Source organism: Mauremys reevesii, linkage group 7 (genome assembly GCF_016161935.1).
Source record: "Mauremys reevesii isolate NIE-2019 linkage group 7, ASM1616193v1, whole genome shotgun sequence".
NCBI classification, from domain to species: domain Eukaryota; kingdom Metazoa; phylum Chordata; order Testudines; family Geoemydidae; genus Mauremys; species Mauremys reevesii.
In genome coordinates, this window is record NC_052629.1 from 117593050 (window position 1) to 117609565 (window position 16516).

At 42.0% G+C, this 16516-nt stretch overlaps 1 protein-coding gene across 1 annotated transcript; it reads left to right on the forward strand.

Annotated features, from left to right (window-relative positions):
- The first annotated feature begins 3513 nt into the window (after positions 1 to 3513).
- On the forward strand, positions 3514 to 16228 carry LMOD3 (leiomodin 3). The gene is made up of 3 exons (XM_039481139.1): positions 3514 to 4044; positions 6539 to 7987; positions 11913 to 16228. The coding sequence occupies exons 1-3, from the start codon at positions 3754 to 3756 to the stop codon at positions 11937 to 11939; spliced, it is 1767 nt and encodes a 588-aa protein (XP_039337073.1). The 5' UTR covers positions 3514 to 3753; the 3' UTR covers positions 11940 to 16228.
- The last annotated feature ends 288 nt before the right edge of the window (positions 16229 to 16516 follow it).

Genomic DNA, 16516 nt, shown 5'->3' on the forward strand with positions numbered 1-16516 from the left:
CGATTCCGCATTCTCTCAGCACTCGCTCGTTACTGGGTCCCATGCGTCCAAGGCTCCGATGAACCTGGTAACCCTTTGCTCTCAAGGTTTCAGCCAGAGGGGTGTATTTCTCCACCTTTCGAGCTCAGGCATCATGGAAGGCTGGGGTCCTGTTCTCGAAGGGCACTGTGGCATCCACCATGATGATCTTCTTCTGGTCCTCGTTGGTGATGACGATGTCCGGTTGCAGTTGGCTATTGGCTCCGGGGATAGCAGAGTTAACGACAACCTTCTCCATGAGTGGCAGGATGGCTCTCGCCAGGCGATCTTGGATGGCGTTGTGTTGTAGCTGCCAAGCTCTCAAATGGGGCTTGCAGCTACACAGGACGTGGGGTAGCGTGTCGTTGGCGTCACTTGTCCCGCATCCTGCATCGCTTGTCCCGATTCCCGTGACAGACGGCTCTTCTACACTCACTAAATGCCAAGTTAGTCTCTAAGTCACACGACTTAGTCCCATTGTCTGTCTTATGCTACTGTGTACGTCACTGCCAAATTTATCCCAGAGATTCCCGAGGAGGTTTCACCCACTTATTCCAGGCTGCCGGTGGCCCACCCTAATCATATGATGGAAAAAATAAAACTTTTCAAGATAGACAGTTAGTTGAAAATAATTCCTAACCAGGTTCCCATGTCCATAGGCAGAGCCCAGATTCTGACCTGACATATCTTGTGTGAGCACACTGCAGTCCAGAAGGCTGGCAGAGATTCTGATCTAAGATGGTTTGACAGTGAATTGGAAGGGGACAGTAAATGGTAATAATAATTGAGGGTTTCCCAGTCATTCACAGATACTTGGTAACAAGGAAATTCAATGGAATGTTGTTGTTTTCTTTTGGTCCACTATTGCCTAGATGGATGCAAATACAGTACTTATTAGGTCTCAAAACTAATTATATTCACAGATATGCAGCAGATTAGTGCACTGCTTTTTAGCTGTGAACCTCTTGTGAGACAAGTTAACTTCTACCAATATATTGTGTACTACAGACCCAGCTTGCTCCTTACTCATACACAGTAGGATGTTAAATACGGTCTTATTTTTGGATCTGTAATCTCAGTGCATTGTAAAATACCTATAATCACAAGTAATGCTCTATATTTAATAAGCAGGAACGGTATATACAAGATACTCTTTCTGGGGGGGGAGGAGGGGATTTGAGAACACATGTCGACTGGGATACAAACCCAGAAAGACACAAGTCTCTTTAGCTTTCTTCAACACACATGGCAAAGGGGAAATCTAAATAAAGACTAAAGTTTCATGACGGTGTTCAGTATATGTGGTGAATAGGCCCAATACAGTAACTCCTCACTTAACACTGTAGTTCTGTTCCTGAAAAATGCGAGTTTAAGTGAAACGATGTTAAGTGAATCCAATTTCCCCATAAGAATGAATGTAAAAGGGGGCGGGGAGGGTTCGGTTGCAGAGAATTTTTTTTTGCCATACAGTACAGTACTAGAGTTGGGAGGTGCCTCCGCCTTACCCCACCCAGGCACAGCGCATTGGCGCTGGAGACAATGAGGCGGGTAAGGAGGCTGAAGGTGCTGTAGGCTAGGGGAAGCACGTTGCACAGCAGAAGCGGCAGCTTCCCATATTCAACCCTTGGCCTGCCCACTCCACCCCTTCCGCCCAGTCCCCACCCTTAACCCACCTCTTCTTCCCCCCTCTCCTCCCCCTTTACTCTGCACACCATGTCCTCGCTCCTCCCTCCTGCCCGTGGCAATCAGCTGGCTTGCGACATTCAGGGAGCAGGAGGGAGGGGGGAGGAGCGAGGAGTCAGTGCACAGGCTCCCCACTCCGTCCCCTGACTCCTGCCCGGGGAAATCAGCTGGCTTGCGGCGTTCGGAAGGCACGGGAGGGAGGGGGAGCCTGCATGCTGAGTCCTCCCCTCTCCCTCCTGAACGCCACAAGCCAGCTGATTGCTGCGGGCAGGAGGCGGGGGGAGGGGTCTGCCAGTGGGCAAAAGGTGCTGTGGGGAGGGCGTGTAGAGGAGCTGATGGGGGCGGGGGACCTGCCAGCTGTGGACAAAGCAAGCAGCCAAATGACGTTATAGCGAAGCGTTGCACAACTTTAAATGGAGCATGTTCTGTAATTGAGCAGGGACATAAGATCAAAACAACGTTAAGCGAGAGGATGTTAAGTGGGGAGTTACTGTAGTTTGTTTTAAATTTGCACAACGTCCCTAGTTGTAAACAATAACCACAATATCCTAACATTAGCCGGTGGGTGTGAAAATGATATGGTAAACTCCAGGAGAAACACTACTGGTGAATTTCACCCACGACTACAAAAGGCCTTATGTCCCACTCCTAGGATGAGGCTTATTATGTGGTAAAGAGGCCTTATGAATAAAGACTTTACAGAGTTAACATTCACTACACACCTGGTTCTTTAGATTCAGGTTGTTATTAACACCTAGGACCTCTTGTCATGGCCCAGGACCCTGGTAGTATTAATGAGTGCACCATATTATGATATAGTTGTTTCTAATTTTTCAACCTATCCTGCCCAATCTTTCATGATTTTATCCAAAGCACAGTTTGCCATTTGGACTGCTCATGTGACCGGGGCTATTACGAGCTGATATTCAGCATTTGAACGTGAAGCAAAGCTGCCCTCAGAATTCAGTCATTTCTGAAAGCTTAGGAAAAACTATGAATACAGTGTGAAATTCACTCCTATGTAAAGGGCCAGCCCAAGGCCTATGCGACACCTAAACCCTCTGCTGAGGCTAAGAACATAGGAACTGCCATACTGGGTCAGGCCATGGTCCATCTCACCCAGCTTGCTGTCTCCAGCCCTTGCCTGTACCAGAGCTTCAGGGGAAGTGTACAGAACATGGCATTTATGGAGTGATCCATCCCTGTCTTCTACTCCTGGCTTCTGGTAGTCAGAGGTTCAGTGTTGCCCTAAGCATGGAGTTGATCTCGATGAAATTATCTGGTTATTTTTTTTAACCCAATTATATTTTTGGCCATCACGATATCCTATGGCAATGAGTTCCACTGGTTAGTTATGTGTTCTGTGAAAAAATACTTCCTCTTGTTTGTATTATACCTGCTGCCTATTCATTTAATTGGGACACTTGGTTTTTGTGTTGTGTGAAAAGATAAATAACACTTCTCTATTCACTTTCTCCACACTTTACGATCTTATAGACTTTTATCATATCCCCTCTTCGTTGTCGCTTTTCTAAACTGAACACCCCTAATCTTTTCAGTTTCTTGTCACGTGGGAGCACTTCCATACCTTTGATTGTCTTTGTTGCCCTTCTCTGAACCTTTTCCAGTTCCAAGAAAACTTGTGTGTTGGTTCTCTGCACAAATGTGAATTCATCCTGTGTATATATAGCAGATTAATCAATACGATGAGATTTAAAAGTCATCCTCTGAAGGGAATCCTCTAGAAAACTATCATCTTCTCTATTACTCAATAGGAGACATACCAGCTGTACTGAAATGTCAGAAGGGTTTGCACAGCTGACAAGTTGCTGAAAACGGAGCATGGCAGCATCTCCATAAATTCTCTTTATCCAGCCAAGTGCAGCAGCTTAATATAGACTTAGTAAAAGCTTTAGTCCCACTGTCTCTCTCTCACACTGCGATCCAGTTCTGCCACACGCCACGACAAAAACATGAATGTGGGGATTTAACAGCGTGTAATACCATTAGTAGCACAGCGTTTTATAAATTGTTTTCTGCCGGTTTAAAAAAATGTCTGAATTCAGCCAAAATTCTGACCAGGAAGTCAGAATTGAGGACATTGATGAAGATGAAATCTTAGGAAACTTATCCCCTGAAGAGCTGAGGGAGCTCCAATGTGAAATGGAAGTCATGGCTCCAGACCCAAGAGTCCCAGTTGGAATGATACAGAAAGATCAGACTGAAAAACCTCCAACGGGAAACTTTGACCACAGATCTCTTGTTGATTACCTGTATTGGCAGAAGGCATCAAGACGCATGCTAGAGGATGAGAGAGCTCCCGTCAACCTCTTGCCGTCTGAGGTAATAAGCGAGAATCACAACTGTTTATTATGCATCTGCTATAAGACTTATTGTAAGAGTATATTGCCAAAGATCAGGGCCTTCATAACAATAGGTTTGATGCTTTTGTCTTCCTTTCTGTCAGTTCCTTCTACAAATTAAAGCACAGTATAGTGTATGAATTTAAACTCAGTCAAATCTTGTTTCAGAATTCTGTATAACTATAGGATGTAACTTGAAAGATTACCCCAGGGTTTTTATTTTTACTTTTTGCCCTAAATTGTTAACTACATTTTCAAATGTAAGAAAATGACGTTTTTATTTCATCAAAATCTGACTGAAAAAACACCATATAAAAAAGCAAAATCACAAAATAGAAGTCAAGCTTTTTATTTCTCCATAATATATATAAGAATATATATATTGGCTAGTGTGATTTTCCCTGATAACCTTAATATAATTAGAAGGGCTTAATAAATCTAAAATTAGATAATAATAGTAATAATTAATATAACAATGTTGCATTGAAAATATCTGTCTTTTTGCCTCTGAGTTACAGTCACTAGTGACTATGAGCCCAAACTTCATGGGCCAAACACTCAGCAGATGTAAATCAGCCAAGTTAATGGAACTGGGGATCCAGTTGTATGTCTTAGGCTGGGCTCTGATTCAAGAGTCCAACCCTATTCAGCAATGCACTTAAGCACATTCCTAAGTCCAATTGACTTAAAGTTAAGCACATACTTAAATATTTTGCTGAATTGGGGCCGTAGTCTTTATGCAGGCCAAGCTCCAACTGAATACAAGGGGGGATGTGCCTGCATAAATACATCTGGATTAGGACCTGTAGGAATTTTAAATGACTCAAGAGAGAAACAGTGTGTGACTTTTTACTATCAGTCCAACCTTATATAATATGGTTGTATTCTAGTATGTCAGTACTATATATACCTGAATTCCAGTAACATTTTTAGTGTCATAGTAGCTGTTTACAAAGAAGATAAGCTGTTGCTCGATCATTGTTGGCCTTTAACAAGTTCACATATAAATGTGCTTCCTTTTATACTTTGGGATGTTGAAAGGTGTTGGGGTTTCTTTAACCTCTATTGTACAAAGTAGAGATGGGCCTGAGTGGCACAGTTTGGATCCAGATTTGAACTACAGGTGAGTCTCATCTTACGCGCATTTAACATGCGTGAATTCAGCTTGGCACAGTCGGCAAAAACCAAAAAAAAAGAGAGAAAAATAACAATTTTAATACTGTACCTGTAGTGCGGGTGATTCCGCCCGCCATTACACTCAATGTAATTTTGACTATACGCGATTTTCGCTTTACGCGCTGGCACCGGAACGTAACCCCAGTGTAAGATGAGACTCGCCTGTATTCCAAAGTTGGGGGTTGTGTGGTTCATTCCCAGCTCTGTGTCAAGTTAAATCCATACGAAAACTCTGAAAATTTATATTTCAGCATCCTCTACTTTGTCACTTCAGAACTTGACAAATAGCAACCTCCACTGGTACAACGGAGAAGTGCAGTTAAGTGTCACAGTGGTCCCAATCCTGGTCTCAGTGGGGGCAGGACCACCACCACCATCTGCATCCCTTACTCTTGTACGTACAAAGGGCCTGATCCTGCACTCCTTATTTATATATAAACTCTCACTGGAGTCCATGGGTGTTTTAAGCTGTCTAATTGCTTACTAATAGCAAGCTGCAGACAAAGTGAAATGGGTCCTGAGTAGTAAAATCCAGTTCTTACCCATCATGAGGAAGGGACAAGAAAATTAAATTGTACATGAAATAGACCTTCAGGGAAACTGGGCTAACCTTCCTGGCAGGAAAAGAGCAGAGGCCAATATGATGTCATTACTGATGCTAAAAGCACAGCCCTTGCTTCAAGCAGTGTTCAGAAACCACTTTCCCACTGCAGAACACAAAAGCAGTTGAACTAATATTCACCTACATCCCCAGTGGTGCCCGCTTAATGCTCTACACAGAAGCCTAGACTTCTAAGGCTTGAACACTAATAGTTTTACCCGTTACTATGATGTTCTCCTCTTTTTGGTCTTCATTAGATTGAGCCACAGAGCCAATATCTAGAAATGTATCTCCAGTTTTTTGCTACATGAAAAACAAAGGTTTCCTAGAAATGCAATAGACAACCCATTGTTATATCAGAGAAAATTAGGGCTGATCTACCACTGATGTCAATAGAAAGATTTCTCATGACATCAGTAGACTTTAGATCAGAAATGTGAAAGAAGTTATTGGCATTCTTGGAAAGTTTATATGAGAGACTGCTGTATAACAGTATTTAAGTAAGGAATTATTGTTCATGCACACTTGGGCCAGAAGTACTATGAACACTGTTTCTTTTTTCTAAAAGCATTCTCTTATATATGATGTGAGGAAAAACTGATGTTAAATCCATTTGCTATATTTTTATTTCAGTGCATAATTAATGTAACAAAACCATTTTAAATTATTTCAGCTATTAGCATTTTGTCTTCTTTAGAGAAACATTGCAGAGAAGTTTGAAGAAAATGCTGGGGATATGGACAATATTGCTAAGCAAAAAATGGCAGAAGATACTACAGAAGCAGACAGAAAAGAAACATATTACAAAAACGAACATGTCGAACAGGCCAAGCCTGGTTCAGCACAACAATCGGGAGAAACAAATGAAGAGAGAAGCTATAAAGAGACAGAAGATGAGGAGGAGCATGATGATGACGAGGAGGAAGATGACAGCGACGAGGAGGAAGATGACAGTGACGAAGAGGAAGATGATGACGATGAACAGGAGGAGGAGGAAGATGATGAAGAAGAATCAAGAATGAAGAAGCCATATGGAGACAAAAACAGCAACAGTGATCAGGTAACTAAGAAGGCATGTACAAAATCAGGGGAAAATCCAGAAAACCAAGAAAACCATGAGAAGAAAGTATCAAAACTACAAATTCCAAAGAAGTTAGCTGTAGATACTAGTTTTATTAAGTTAAGTGCAAGACCTTCAGGAAACCAAACCAATTTAGATGAGAGCTTGCAGAAGGTCCGGAAAAATGATCCAGATGTGAAGGAACTCAACCTGAACAACATTGAAAACATCCCAAAGGAAATGCTTGTGGACTTTGTGAACGCCATGAAAAAAAACAAGCATGTAAAAACATTTAGTTTAGCCAATGTGGGAGCTGATGACAATGTAGCTTTTGCTGTGGCCAACATGTTACGTGAAAACAGAAGCATCACTACTCTAAATATTGATTCAAATTTTATTTCAGGCAAGGGAATCATTGCTATCATGAGATGTCTGCAGTATAATGAGACGTTAACTGAACTGCGCTTTCACAATCAGAGGAACATGTTAGGCCAACAAGCTGAAATGGAAATTGCCAGGCTTCTGAAAGCCAACCCTAAGCTGCTGAAGATGGGCTATCACTTTGAACTTCCAGGCCCCAGGATGGTTGTTACCAATCTGCTCAGCAGAAATCTTGACAGACAAAGACAAAAAAGGCAGGAGGAGCAAAAACAGCAGCAATTAAAACAGCAGAGAGAGTTAATAGCCATGTTAGAAAATGGACTAGGGTTGCCTCCTGGGATGTGGGAAATGCTAGGGGGACCAATGCCTGATTCAAGGATGTATAGCTCAATACAAGCCCCCAAGCCACCACCTGTCCCTAAAACTATGCCCATGAGCAGGAAAAATGAACATGCAAGAAAGCCAGCGCCTGAAGAACAGAATAGTGAGGAACCTGCCTCCTTCAAAATGGTCAAACTCAAGAGAACTCAGCGCAAGCCCACTATACCAGAATACGTGGAACCAGCTGAAAAAACAAATATCAAAGATGTGATCAAGACTCTTAAACCAGTTCCAAAAAAACGACCACCTCCCCTGCTTGAGACAACCCCAAGAGAAAAGCTCTTAAATGACATTCGTCAGAGTAACGTCGCTTATCTTAAACCGGTAAGTGTTTATGAAACAGAATGGTAGCAACAGAGAAATATTTCCATCTTTGTAATTGAATGCAAATCAAATCTAATATTCTATTTTAAGGGCTTCCACAAAAGCATCTACAAAAATTGTGGGCATATTCATTTTCAGGCATATAAACGTGTTTATTGTATGCAAGTTGGCATTTTTTTGAACAGATTTTGAGCATTAGTCACGTGTTTCTATATGCACAAATGCAGACTTTTGCACAGGCAAATTAATACAACCACAAATTTTGCAGGTGCAATTATTAATGCCTGGTGAAGATTTGGCAGCTATGCTTTCTGGATAGATTCATCATCATTTTAAAATTAAGTGCATTTATGGGTTTGTTAGGTGCCTCCTGGGCCATTATAAGCTGTTAGATGAATTCATACTTTAATTCACACTTTACACAAATCAGTAATGACCAACCACAGTTTTACTTCAAATGTGGTGAATATTAAGCCCAACTTACAGTCCTTATATAGGAAAAGCTCCCACTGAGTGTTCTTTGAGCAAGGATGGCAAGACTCATACTGTTGTCTGCCCATAGAGTGAGATGTCATGCCTGATTTAAGCTCATAAGTAGACAAATCAAAAGCTCCTCTAAATAGTAGTCAGGGAAATGGTACCACTGATGCAAAGTCCTAAAGGGAGATTTCAAATCTTTGTATGCCCACAATCATAAAGGTAAAAGAAAAGGACTCAACTAATAGATAAGCAAAAAAAATTAGAAGACTGTGTGTGTGTGTGTGTGTAAATCTGTTTCTTTTAGGGTGCAAACAGTTGCAGGAATGATTTATTACTAATCCACCAAATATTATGCAGGGTCCTTAACAATTTATGGTCAATCTTATGAGGTTCTGCACCCCATAATAATACTTATCTAGCACTTTTCATCCATAGATCTCAAAGCCCCTTACAAGGTGAGTATCATTATCCCCATTTCACAGCTGGGGAAAGTGAGGCACAGGGAGATGAAATGACTTGCCCAAAGATTACCCAGCAAACCAGTGGAAAGGCCAGGAACTGAACCTAGGTCTACTTAGTCACCTGTTCAGTGCCCTAGCCTTAACATAAGAACATAATAATGGCCATACTGGGTCAGACGAAAGGTTCATCTAGCCCAGTATCCTGTCTTCCAACAGTGGTCAATGGCAGGTGCCCCAAAGAGAATGAACAGAACAGGTAATCATCAAGGGATCCATCCCCTGTCGCCCATTCCCAACTTCTGGCAAACAGAGCCTAGGGACACCATCCCTGCCCACCCTGGCTAGTAACCATTGGTGGACCTATCCTCCAGGAATTTATCTTGTTCTTTTTTGAACCTGTTATAGTCATGGCCTTCACAACATCCTCTGGCAAGGAGTTCCACAGGTTGACTGTGCATTGTGTGAAGAAATACTTCCTTTTAAACCTGCTGCCTATTAATTTCATTTAGTGGCCCCTAGTTCTTGTGTTATGAGAAGGACTAAATAACACTTCCTTATTTACTTTCTCCACAACAGTCATGACTTTATAGCGCTCTATCATATTCCTCCTTAGTTGTCTCTTTTCCAAGCTGAAAAGTCCCAGTCTTATTAATCTCTCTTCGTACAGCAGCCATTCCATACCCCTAATCATTTTTGTTGCCCTTTTCTGAACCTTTTCCAAGTCCAATATATCTTTTTTGAGATGTGGCGAACACATCTGCATGCAGTATTCAAGATGTGAGGGCTTTCACCACTCAAAAGATCTCATGAGAGACTGTTCTTGTTTTAGTGGGGAGAGGAGTAAGTTTGTTTGTTTGTTTGTTTTACTGCAACTCTTCCTTACTTTGTTTGAGATTATCATGACATTACAAATGGTGCCACTGCCACTGCCCCTTAATCTATGTCTCTGTATACTATTTCTAAGGTATATTTAGTGCATATGCCATGACTTTTGAATTGATAATTTGCTAGACAGGCAGAAGTGGCTCCTCCTGAGCTGCTTTGGTCTATCTGGTCTAGGACACATTTTTTAAATGGCCTGAGTACATATCAGATAGAATCAAATGGCCTCTAACGTATTGTTTTGGTCTGTAGGGCACATATAATGCCTTCAATAATATCTTAATTAAAAATAATTTTTTTAATAAATAGATAAAACCAAACAAGAAAGACCATGGGCTAAATTCACTTCTGGCATGAGCAAGTGTAACTGGAATGAAATCAGTGGAGACAGGCCCTTTTACAGCAATGGTGAATTTGGTTTTGCATTTATGAAATGTTAACAGTCAGCATGTATTTAACAAAATAATATATTGGTCCCGAATCTGTGTATATCACTCAGTGGTTCTTAACCTTTACTGCCGCCCGCACCCCTTTGGTTCTCAAAATATGTTCTTGCAACTTATCAAAAATCAAAATATGTTCTCGTATCCCTTAAACTTAGATATATTTTGTTTGTATATTACAGTAATCATTAAAAATGTATAATGTTAATACATAGGTTTGATGAAACAAAGTAGTTGTATTTACGTGCCTGGGCTTAATTTGTGTTTTCGATGATTTACCTTCTAAAAAAATCTGGCATGTCTCGTCGCACGCCCAGAAAGGGCCTCTCACACCCCCAGGGGGTGCAAGCGCCCCAGGTGAGGAACCACTGTGTGACTATAGTGACTGGACTTGGACCTGTTCCCATTTAAGTCAATGGCAAAATTCTTGGCGGCAACAGGAGTAGGATCTGGGTCTGTTATGCATTTTAACAAAATATGGGGCAAAATTATGAAAAGGACTAATGATTTTGGATGCTTCCATTTTTGTGTGTCCAACTTGAAATACTTTAAGGAGGCTGATTTTCAGAAGTGGCGAGCCCTCAACCTGGGAAAACCAGGCCCCTTTCAGAAGTCTCGGGTTGGGCACTCAAAATCATGGCCAGTGTGTTTAACATTCTGTTCTTCTAGGATCTAATACTGACCCCGTTGTTCTTACGTAAGTGATCAGGCCCATTAAATTCTGTGAAAATCATCATCCAAATGGAATTGCTTGTGTGATGAAGGAATACTCCCATGAGCAAGAGTGTGGAGGATCCAGTCTAAAAAGTAAATTGCCAAAAGGTGCCATTCCAATTTCTCAAGTAATTGACACCTGCTTCATAACTTCCTCTGAATTTTTTTCAATGTATTAATTTTTTTTAAATTACAGGCCATATTTTTGGTCCCATTTACATTTGTACAAACTCACGATGTTCAATGGAATTACACAGGCGTAACCAAGACAAGAATTTGGCCTGATGTGTTCAAGAAGATGAGAGGTCTTAAAATGACACCTGCCTGTAAATTCAAAGTTAATGCTGCCACTATGTCCCTAACTCACATCACTGGGGTATTTTTATTATTATTACTATTATTACAGTGGCAAGGATTTAGCTGCAAAGAAAGGCAGTCTTCAAGACTTCTGCCCTTTTACATTGGTGTAGAAGTGTTGTATCTTGGATTCTGTCATACTGTCTAGAAGTAAAATACCTGCAGTGGACAGGGCACTGGACTTGGATTCAAGGCACATAGACTCTGCCACTGACTCACTGTGTGATCTTGGCACCTCACTTAAACCCTCTCCTGAGTCTCTCTTTCCCCATCTGTTTTCATATGCAGGATAAGAATGCCTCCTCCTCACCTTGTAGAGCACTCTGAGATCTATGGGATCTGTATCTGGGCTAAGTGCTGTTATTGATGGCTATCTGATTTATCAAGCAATAACCAACAGCTCTGTGAATTCTAAGAGACAACAAGGTGCCAAGAATTTCTTAAGCATTACAGCCACAGAATTTCCTGTTACATTTTCAGTACTTTGATGTTACTGTCTAATTATAATAAGCACACTTATTTTTGGAGAGAAGAGGGCGAAGCTAGATTTTCCTGCTATTAACGTGTCTTCTTATTGGTCTTGTACAGGTGCCAATGCCTAAAGAGCTAGAGTGAAACACCAGATTCTCCTGAAGGAAACAACTTGAAATAAAGACTATTCAAGTTTCACTTACACTTGTTTCAAAGGATGCTTTCTTCAGAAGCCACGTGGTAGATACGAACATGTGGGAACAATGCCTGTAATATGTATTTGTTTATACGATGATGAAAAGGGTGGAATGGAACAAGTCAATGCTAAAAGGATTTCCATCAGCTATCAAGTAACAACGATACCCTGGTATAATCTCTGTCTGCCAGCTGGATTCTAGTCTCCAGTTTACCCAGAGGTATTTGCCCAGCAGCAGCAATAACTTAACAGGTTTTACAGATTCAGTCAGTGAACTCTATTGCTTACATGGTACTTCCTGCTGTTAAATTCTCCTGCAACACATAGTGCCCTATTGCGACTTTCCTTCTTTACACACACAACCTTCTTTTTTCACACTGCTGTATGCCACTGCTTTTTTAAAAAGAACACATGTGATTTCTATCTACACAACTTATATTTTCAGTCCAGAATTATTTTCATTTTTTAGACTGAGGAAACAAACAAAGAAAGAGCAAAAATGCCCTGACTAGGAGAGAGCACAGTGTGCATTTCTTCCAGAACAAACTGCAGTAGTTCTGAGAACAAAATGGCTGCCATCTCCGCAAACAGGCAGAGTTCTTAGAAACTTAAAGCCACAGTACAAGGAAAAAAAGAAGGTCATAATGGTTTCAAACTTCATACTCCATAGAATGTGTTCTGGCAAGTATTCTATCTGGTTAGCATTTAAAACATGAAGCCATGAGCTGTTCTGGGAGCTGTGTGATCATTATTCCCCTGGCAGAGTGTCTCTGTCCTTGCTATAACCCTGAACTGTTTCGCCACCCTCATGCTTCAGACCACACATTGCAGTCACCTTCTGAGAATAGAACTGGACTGTTTCAGATGTCCTTCAATACTCCTGATGAACTGGCCAGAGTTGCTGCTCCTGAGTATTGTTAGGCCCTTGCCCTCTGCTTGGGGCTCAAACTGCCTGCCTGTTTAAGGATGGCACTGAATGTCTCGCTTGCATGGCGATGGCAGTGCAGAGCTCTAACTGGAGGTAACTGCACTCGCCCATCCTTGCACAAGTTAATGGTTTAGAAATATTCTGATAGGGAAAAAGTGCTTTAATGATCAAAGCGATAAGCCTTGATTCTGTACTATCCAAAGACAGCCCAAGTACCCACGGAACGCGCCCACGAAAAGAGAGGTTTATTTCTGGTGTTGGGGAAAGTCTATATCCCCAAGCATGTGAAATCCTCCTCAGTTTCTCTTATCTTTAATGAATCTCTTTTCTGGATGCTTTCCCTTTGCTACCAGGCATGCCGTTGTATTCCCCCTACTTCAGTCTGTTCATACCAGCCTATCCACTCTGCTTGATTCCCTATCTGCCAACTCTCCTTTTGCTTCCCACAAAACTTCACCCCACGCAAACCAGCCTCACCAAGTCCATTAATGGCCTACCCTGCCTCTAGTAGCTAAGATGCAAGGCTGGGTCTTGCTCTTTTTTCCCTCCTTGGTCTGCCTACTACTGCTGTTCAGTTCCTCCTCTTTTTGTCTGCATGTCCTTGGCTATCCAATAATCTGACCTCTTCTTTCCATATCTCCTCTGGTTCCTCCTCATTCTTCTCTTCTCACTCAATATGATCACCAAGGCTCTACAAAAGCTTCTGCCAGCCAGCTTGTATTTCTCTTACACAATCCATGCTTCCTTCCCAAACCTCTTTTCTCCCACTCACAGTATCATATCCTACTACTCCCACATTGGCATGAAGAAAGCAACTGTTCCCTATCAACCCTCTCCTTTCAAATCCACCCTCTACCTTAACTGAGCTGCTGTCTGATTCCCTTTAAGGCTCTGTGGGGGCAGGGGACATGCAGGCAGGCAGGAAACTTGATTTACTGTTTGTAAGGTACTGTATGAATTTACAGCACACTAAGGAATTTTTTAAACTATGATTCAACATTGCCTGTGCAAATGTTGAGAGGAAAACATGGTTTTACTTTTTCTCATTTACAGCTGTCAAATGAAGAGAATCCTCTAAGTGGGATGTGCCAGTGTTGTGGTCTCTCTCTTTCAATTGAAAGACTAGCAGAAAAAGGAGCATGGTCAGGCAGAGGTGGGAAAAGCCAAAGCGGCTTTGAGCCACTCTTATTCAGCCCTGTCTCCAGAGGTGATTCAGGACTCACCCTCAACTGAGCAGCTTTTCAAGGGTCTGTCTGGGTGGTTGTGGTGGCGGTGGGGGAGTGTGTGTGCCTTGACCATAACTCCTAGTGTTTAGGTATCATTGCCAGCCAGAGAGGGTGTGAGGGATGGCAGAGCTGCTGCAGTGACCCTATGCCATCAGCCAATCCCTACATGAAGGGAATGCTCCCAGGGCCAGTTAAGCTGATTTTATGCCTGATCATTCTAGTGAATCAAACCCATAATGTTCATGTAAAGTTTTCAGTGTGTTCTGAATGTCTACACTGTGTAGTAAAAAAGAGGGGGAAGCGAATGAGCGATAGGAGCCGCTCTGCACTCACAATCTGGAAGGGTGTCTAAGTGTTTGGAAGAACATAGGGCAACCCCATCCCTTCCTCTGAGGGAAGGCAAAGCAAGCAAATGCCCATCACTACCTTATGTGTAATCACAAGTAGAACCATATGGCCCACAGGCCACACTCAGGCAGGAACTGGCAGCATTGATGAAAGATGCAGAAGGGAACTATATGGAGAAGAGACTGGAACATGCTATTCTCAGTGGCATCAGCACAACCCTGGCCTGTGATTGCAAGACAGTTTGGAGGGGGTGTGGCCAAAGGAAAGGTAGGTCTAGGAAAGTGCCACACAAAAATGGAGCCTTCTGAAAAGGCACAAAGGCAGGTTGCAAAACAAGTTGGCTGCTATTCACAGCCATCAGAGCCTACTGTAAGAGAGGAATGTGCAGCAGGAAAAGATCCCATCTCTCATCCCTTTAGAAAGCATGCAGAAGCAAACACTGGGAGGTATACAGCATTACCCCCATTCGAGCCCAGCTCCACTGGAGGACTGGTTTGTTTCAGAGTAGAGACTCACTTTCCATTGAAGTTTATCCACATTGGACTAAGCCTCACAGTATGAGGATCTGTTAGTGCCTCGTAGATGTCTATAGTTAGTGTGGTCATGTCTGGTGTCATACCATTCACAGGGTTCAGGTCTGAATGGTGGTTGTGGGGATGCATATCACATCACCCTACTTCCCCCCCCCCCCCCCCCCCATGAATTACATACATTATCACATCTACTACTTGCTGTCTCCTACCTCAACCCTAATGGGATTGCACTACTTTTTCTACTGCCTAGACCTCTGCAAACTCCTTATTTGCATTAGGGTTGGAAAAGGTAACTGAGCCCATCTCCCACACTTTTCTGATAGCCACTTATAGTTCCTGCCAACCATATTTGGGTGGGGCGTAGCTTCTTCTAAAAATCCAACAACCCATGCCCTACTCTTTGCTTGTGTCCTCCTTTAAGGGCCCAAAGGATTCTGCTAAGGCCAGAAATAGGCTCAAACTTCAAGGATAAGGGGTTGTTCTAGGCTTTGTGCCCCACCCCCCACAAAACCCAGTAGCAGATACTAACTGGAATTATTGTTATTGTAAAGGTACAGCTGGTTATCTTGTATAGGAAGGTGTCCCCCTTTGCTTCAGTTTCTTTTGAGGAAATATAGCAGTTTACCTCTCTCTACTGCAGAAGCTTTTGTTCAGATGACAAAAAACAAAACATCACCTCATCAAGTCAACCTTCCCACCTCTGACATATAGTGTGCTGGTTTACTCCCACTTGGTTTGGGGTTTTGCTGAGGGTTTTTTGTTGTTTTTAAAGTCAGGAGGTGAAAGCAGAAATCTTCTCCCTTCAAGCTGCATCTAAAGTAGAAATTTAGTTTGGTGGGGACTGGAAACTGAAAATTGCTCACATAAGGTAACTGTGCTCCAGTAACTGTGGTCTGTATATGCACTTTAAAAAGAATGCACAAAACCTCCAAAGTTACATCTGAACACTGGAAAATTTGGTTTAACAAACAAAGAAACCTAAACCCTACACCACCCAGTTTGGTGAGCATACCATTTCTCAAAGTAGTCCAAGAGGCTGCCCTCTCTACTCTCCTCCACCCAGAAAACCACTCACCCAAAAGGACACAGATATCCAATGACTCACTATGGCATGTCCCAAATCCATTCCCTTTCTAAAAGGAAAGAAGACCCACAGTGCATTGTGTTGTGCTTTTGTTATATGTAAAGTAGTGACCATAGTTCAAAAACAAAAAAAAGTATCACTTAAACTGCGTCGTGCTATTGTAGAGTACTGTGATCTTGATTTTCTGCATTATGATTAGTTTAAAAAGAAATAAATGCACTCAGTTTTATCAATTGTTAAAGTTTATTCTTCACAACTCATTTTTAAAATTCTACAATGTAACTATATATTCATGAAGTCATAGGCTAGTATCTCTTCTGTAAGTGTGGCAAGAACTACTCATCAAAAGCTAAGACAAGGTACTATAATAAAGGAACAGGTCATTGCTTCTTACCCTGGAATATAC

Excerpts from the sequence above, each read along its gene's own strand:
- LMOD3 (XM_039481139.1), top strand. The coding sequence starts at position 3,754 with ATGTCTGAATTCAGCCAAAATTCTGACCAGGAAGTCAGAATTGAGGAC. Across the intron at positions 4,045-6,538 it reads TCAACCTCTTGCCGTCTGAG|AGAAACATTGCAGAGAAGTT; the intron begins GTAATAAGCGAG and ends TGTCTTCTTTAG. Across the intron at positions 7,988-11,912 it reads ACGTCGCTTATCTTAAACCG|GTGCCAATGCCTAAAGAGCT; the intron begins GTAAGTGTTTAT and ends GGTCTTGTACAG.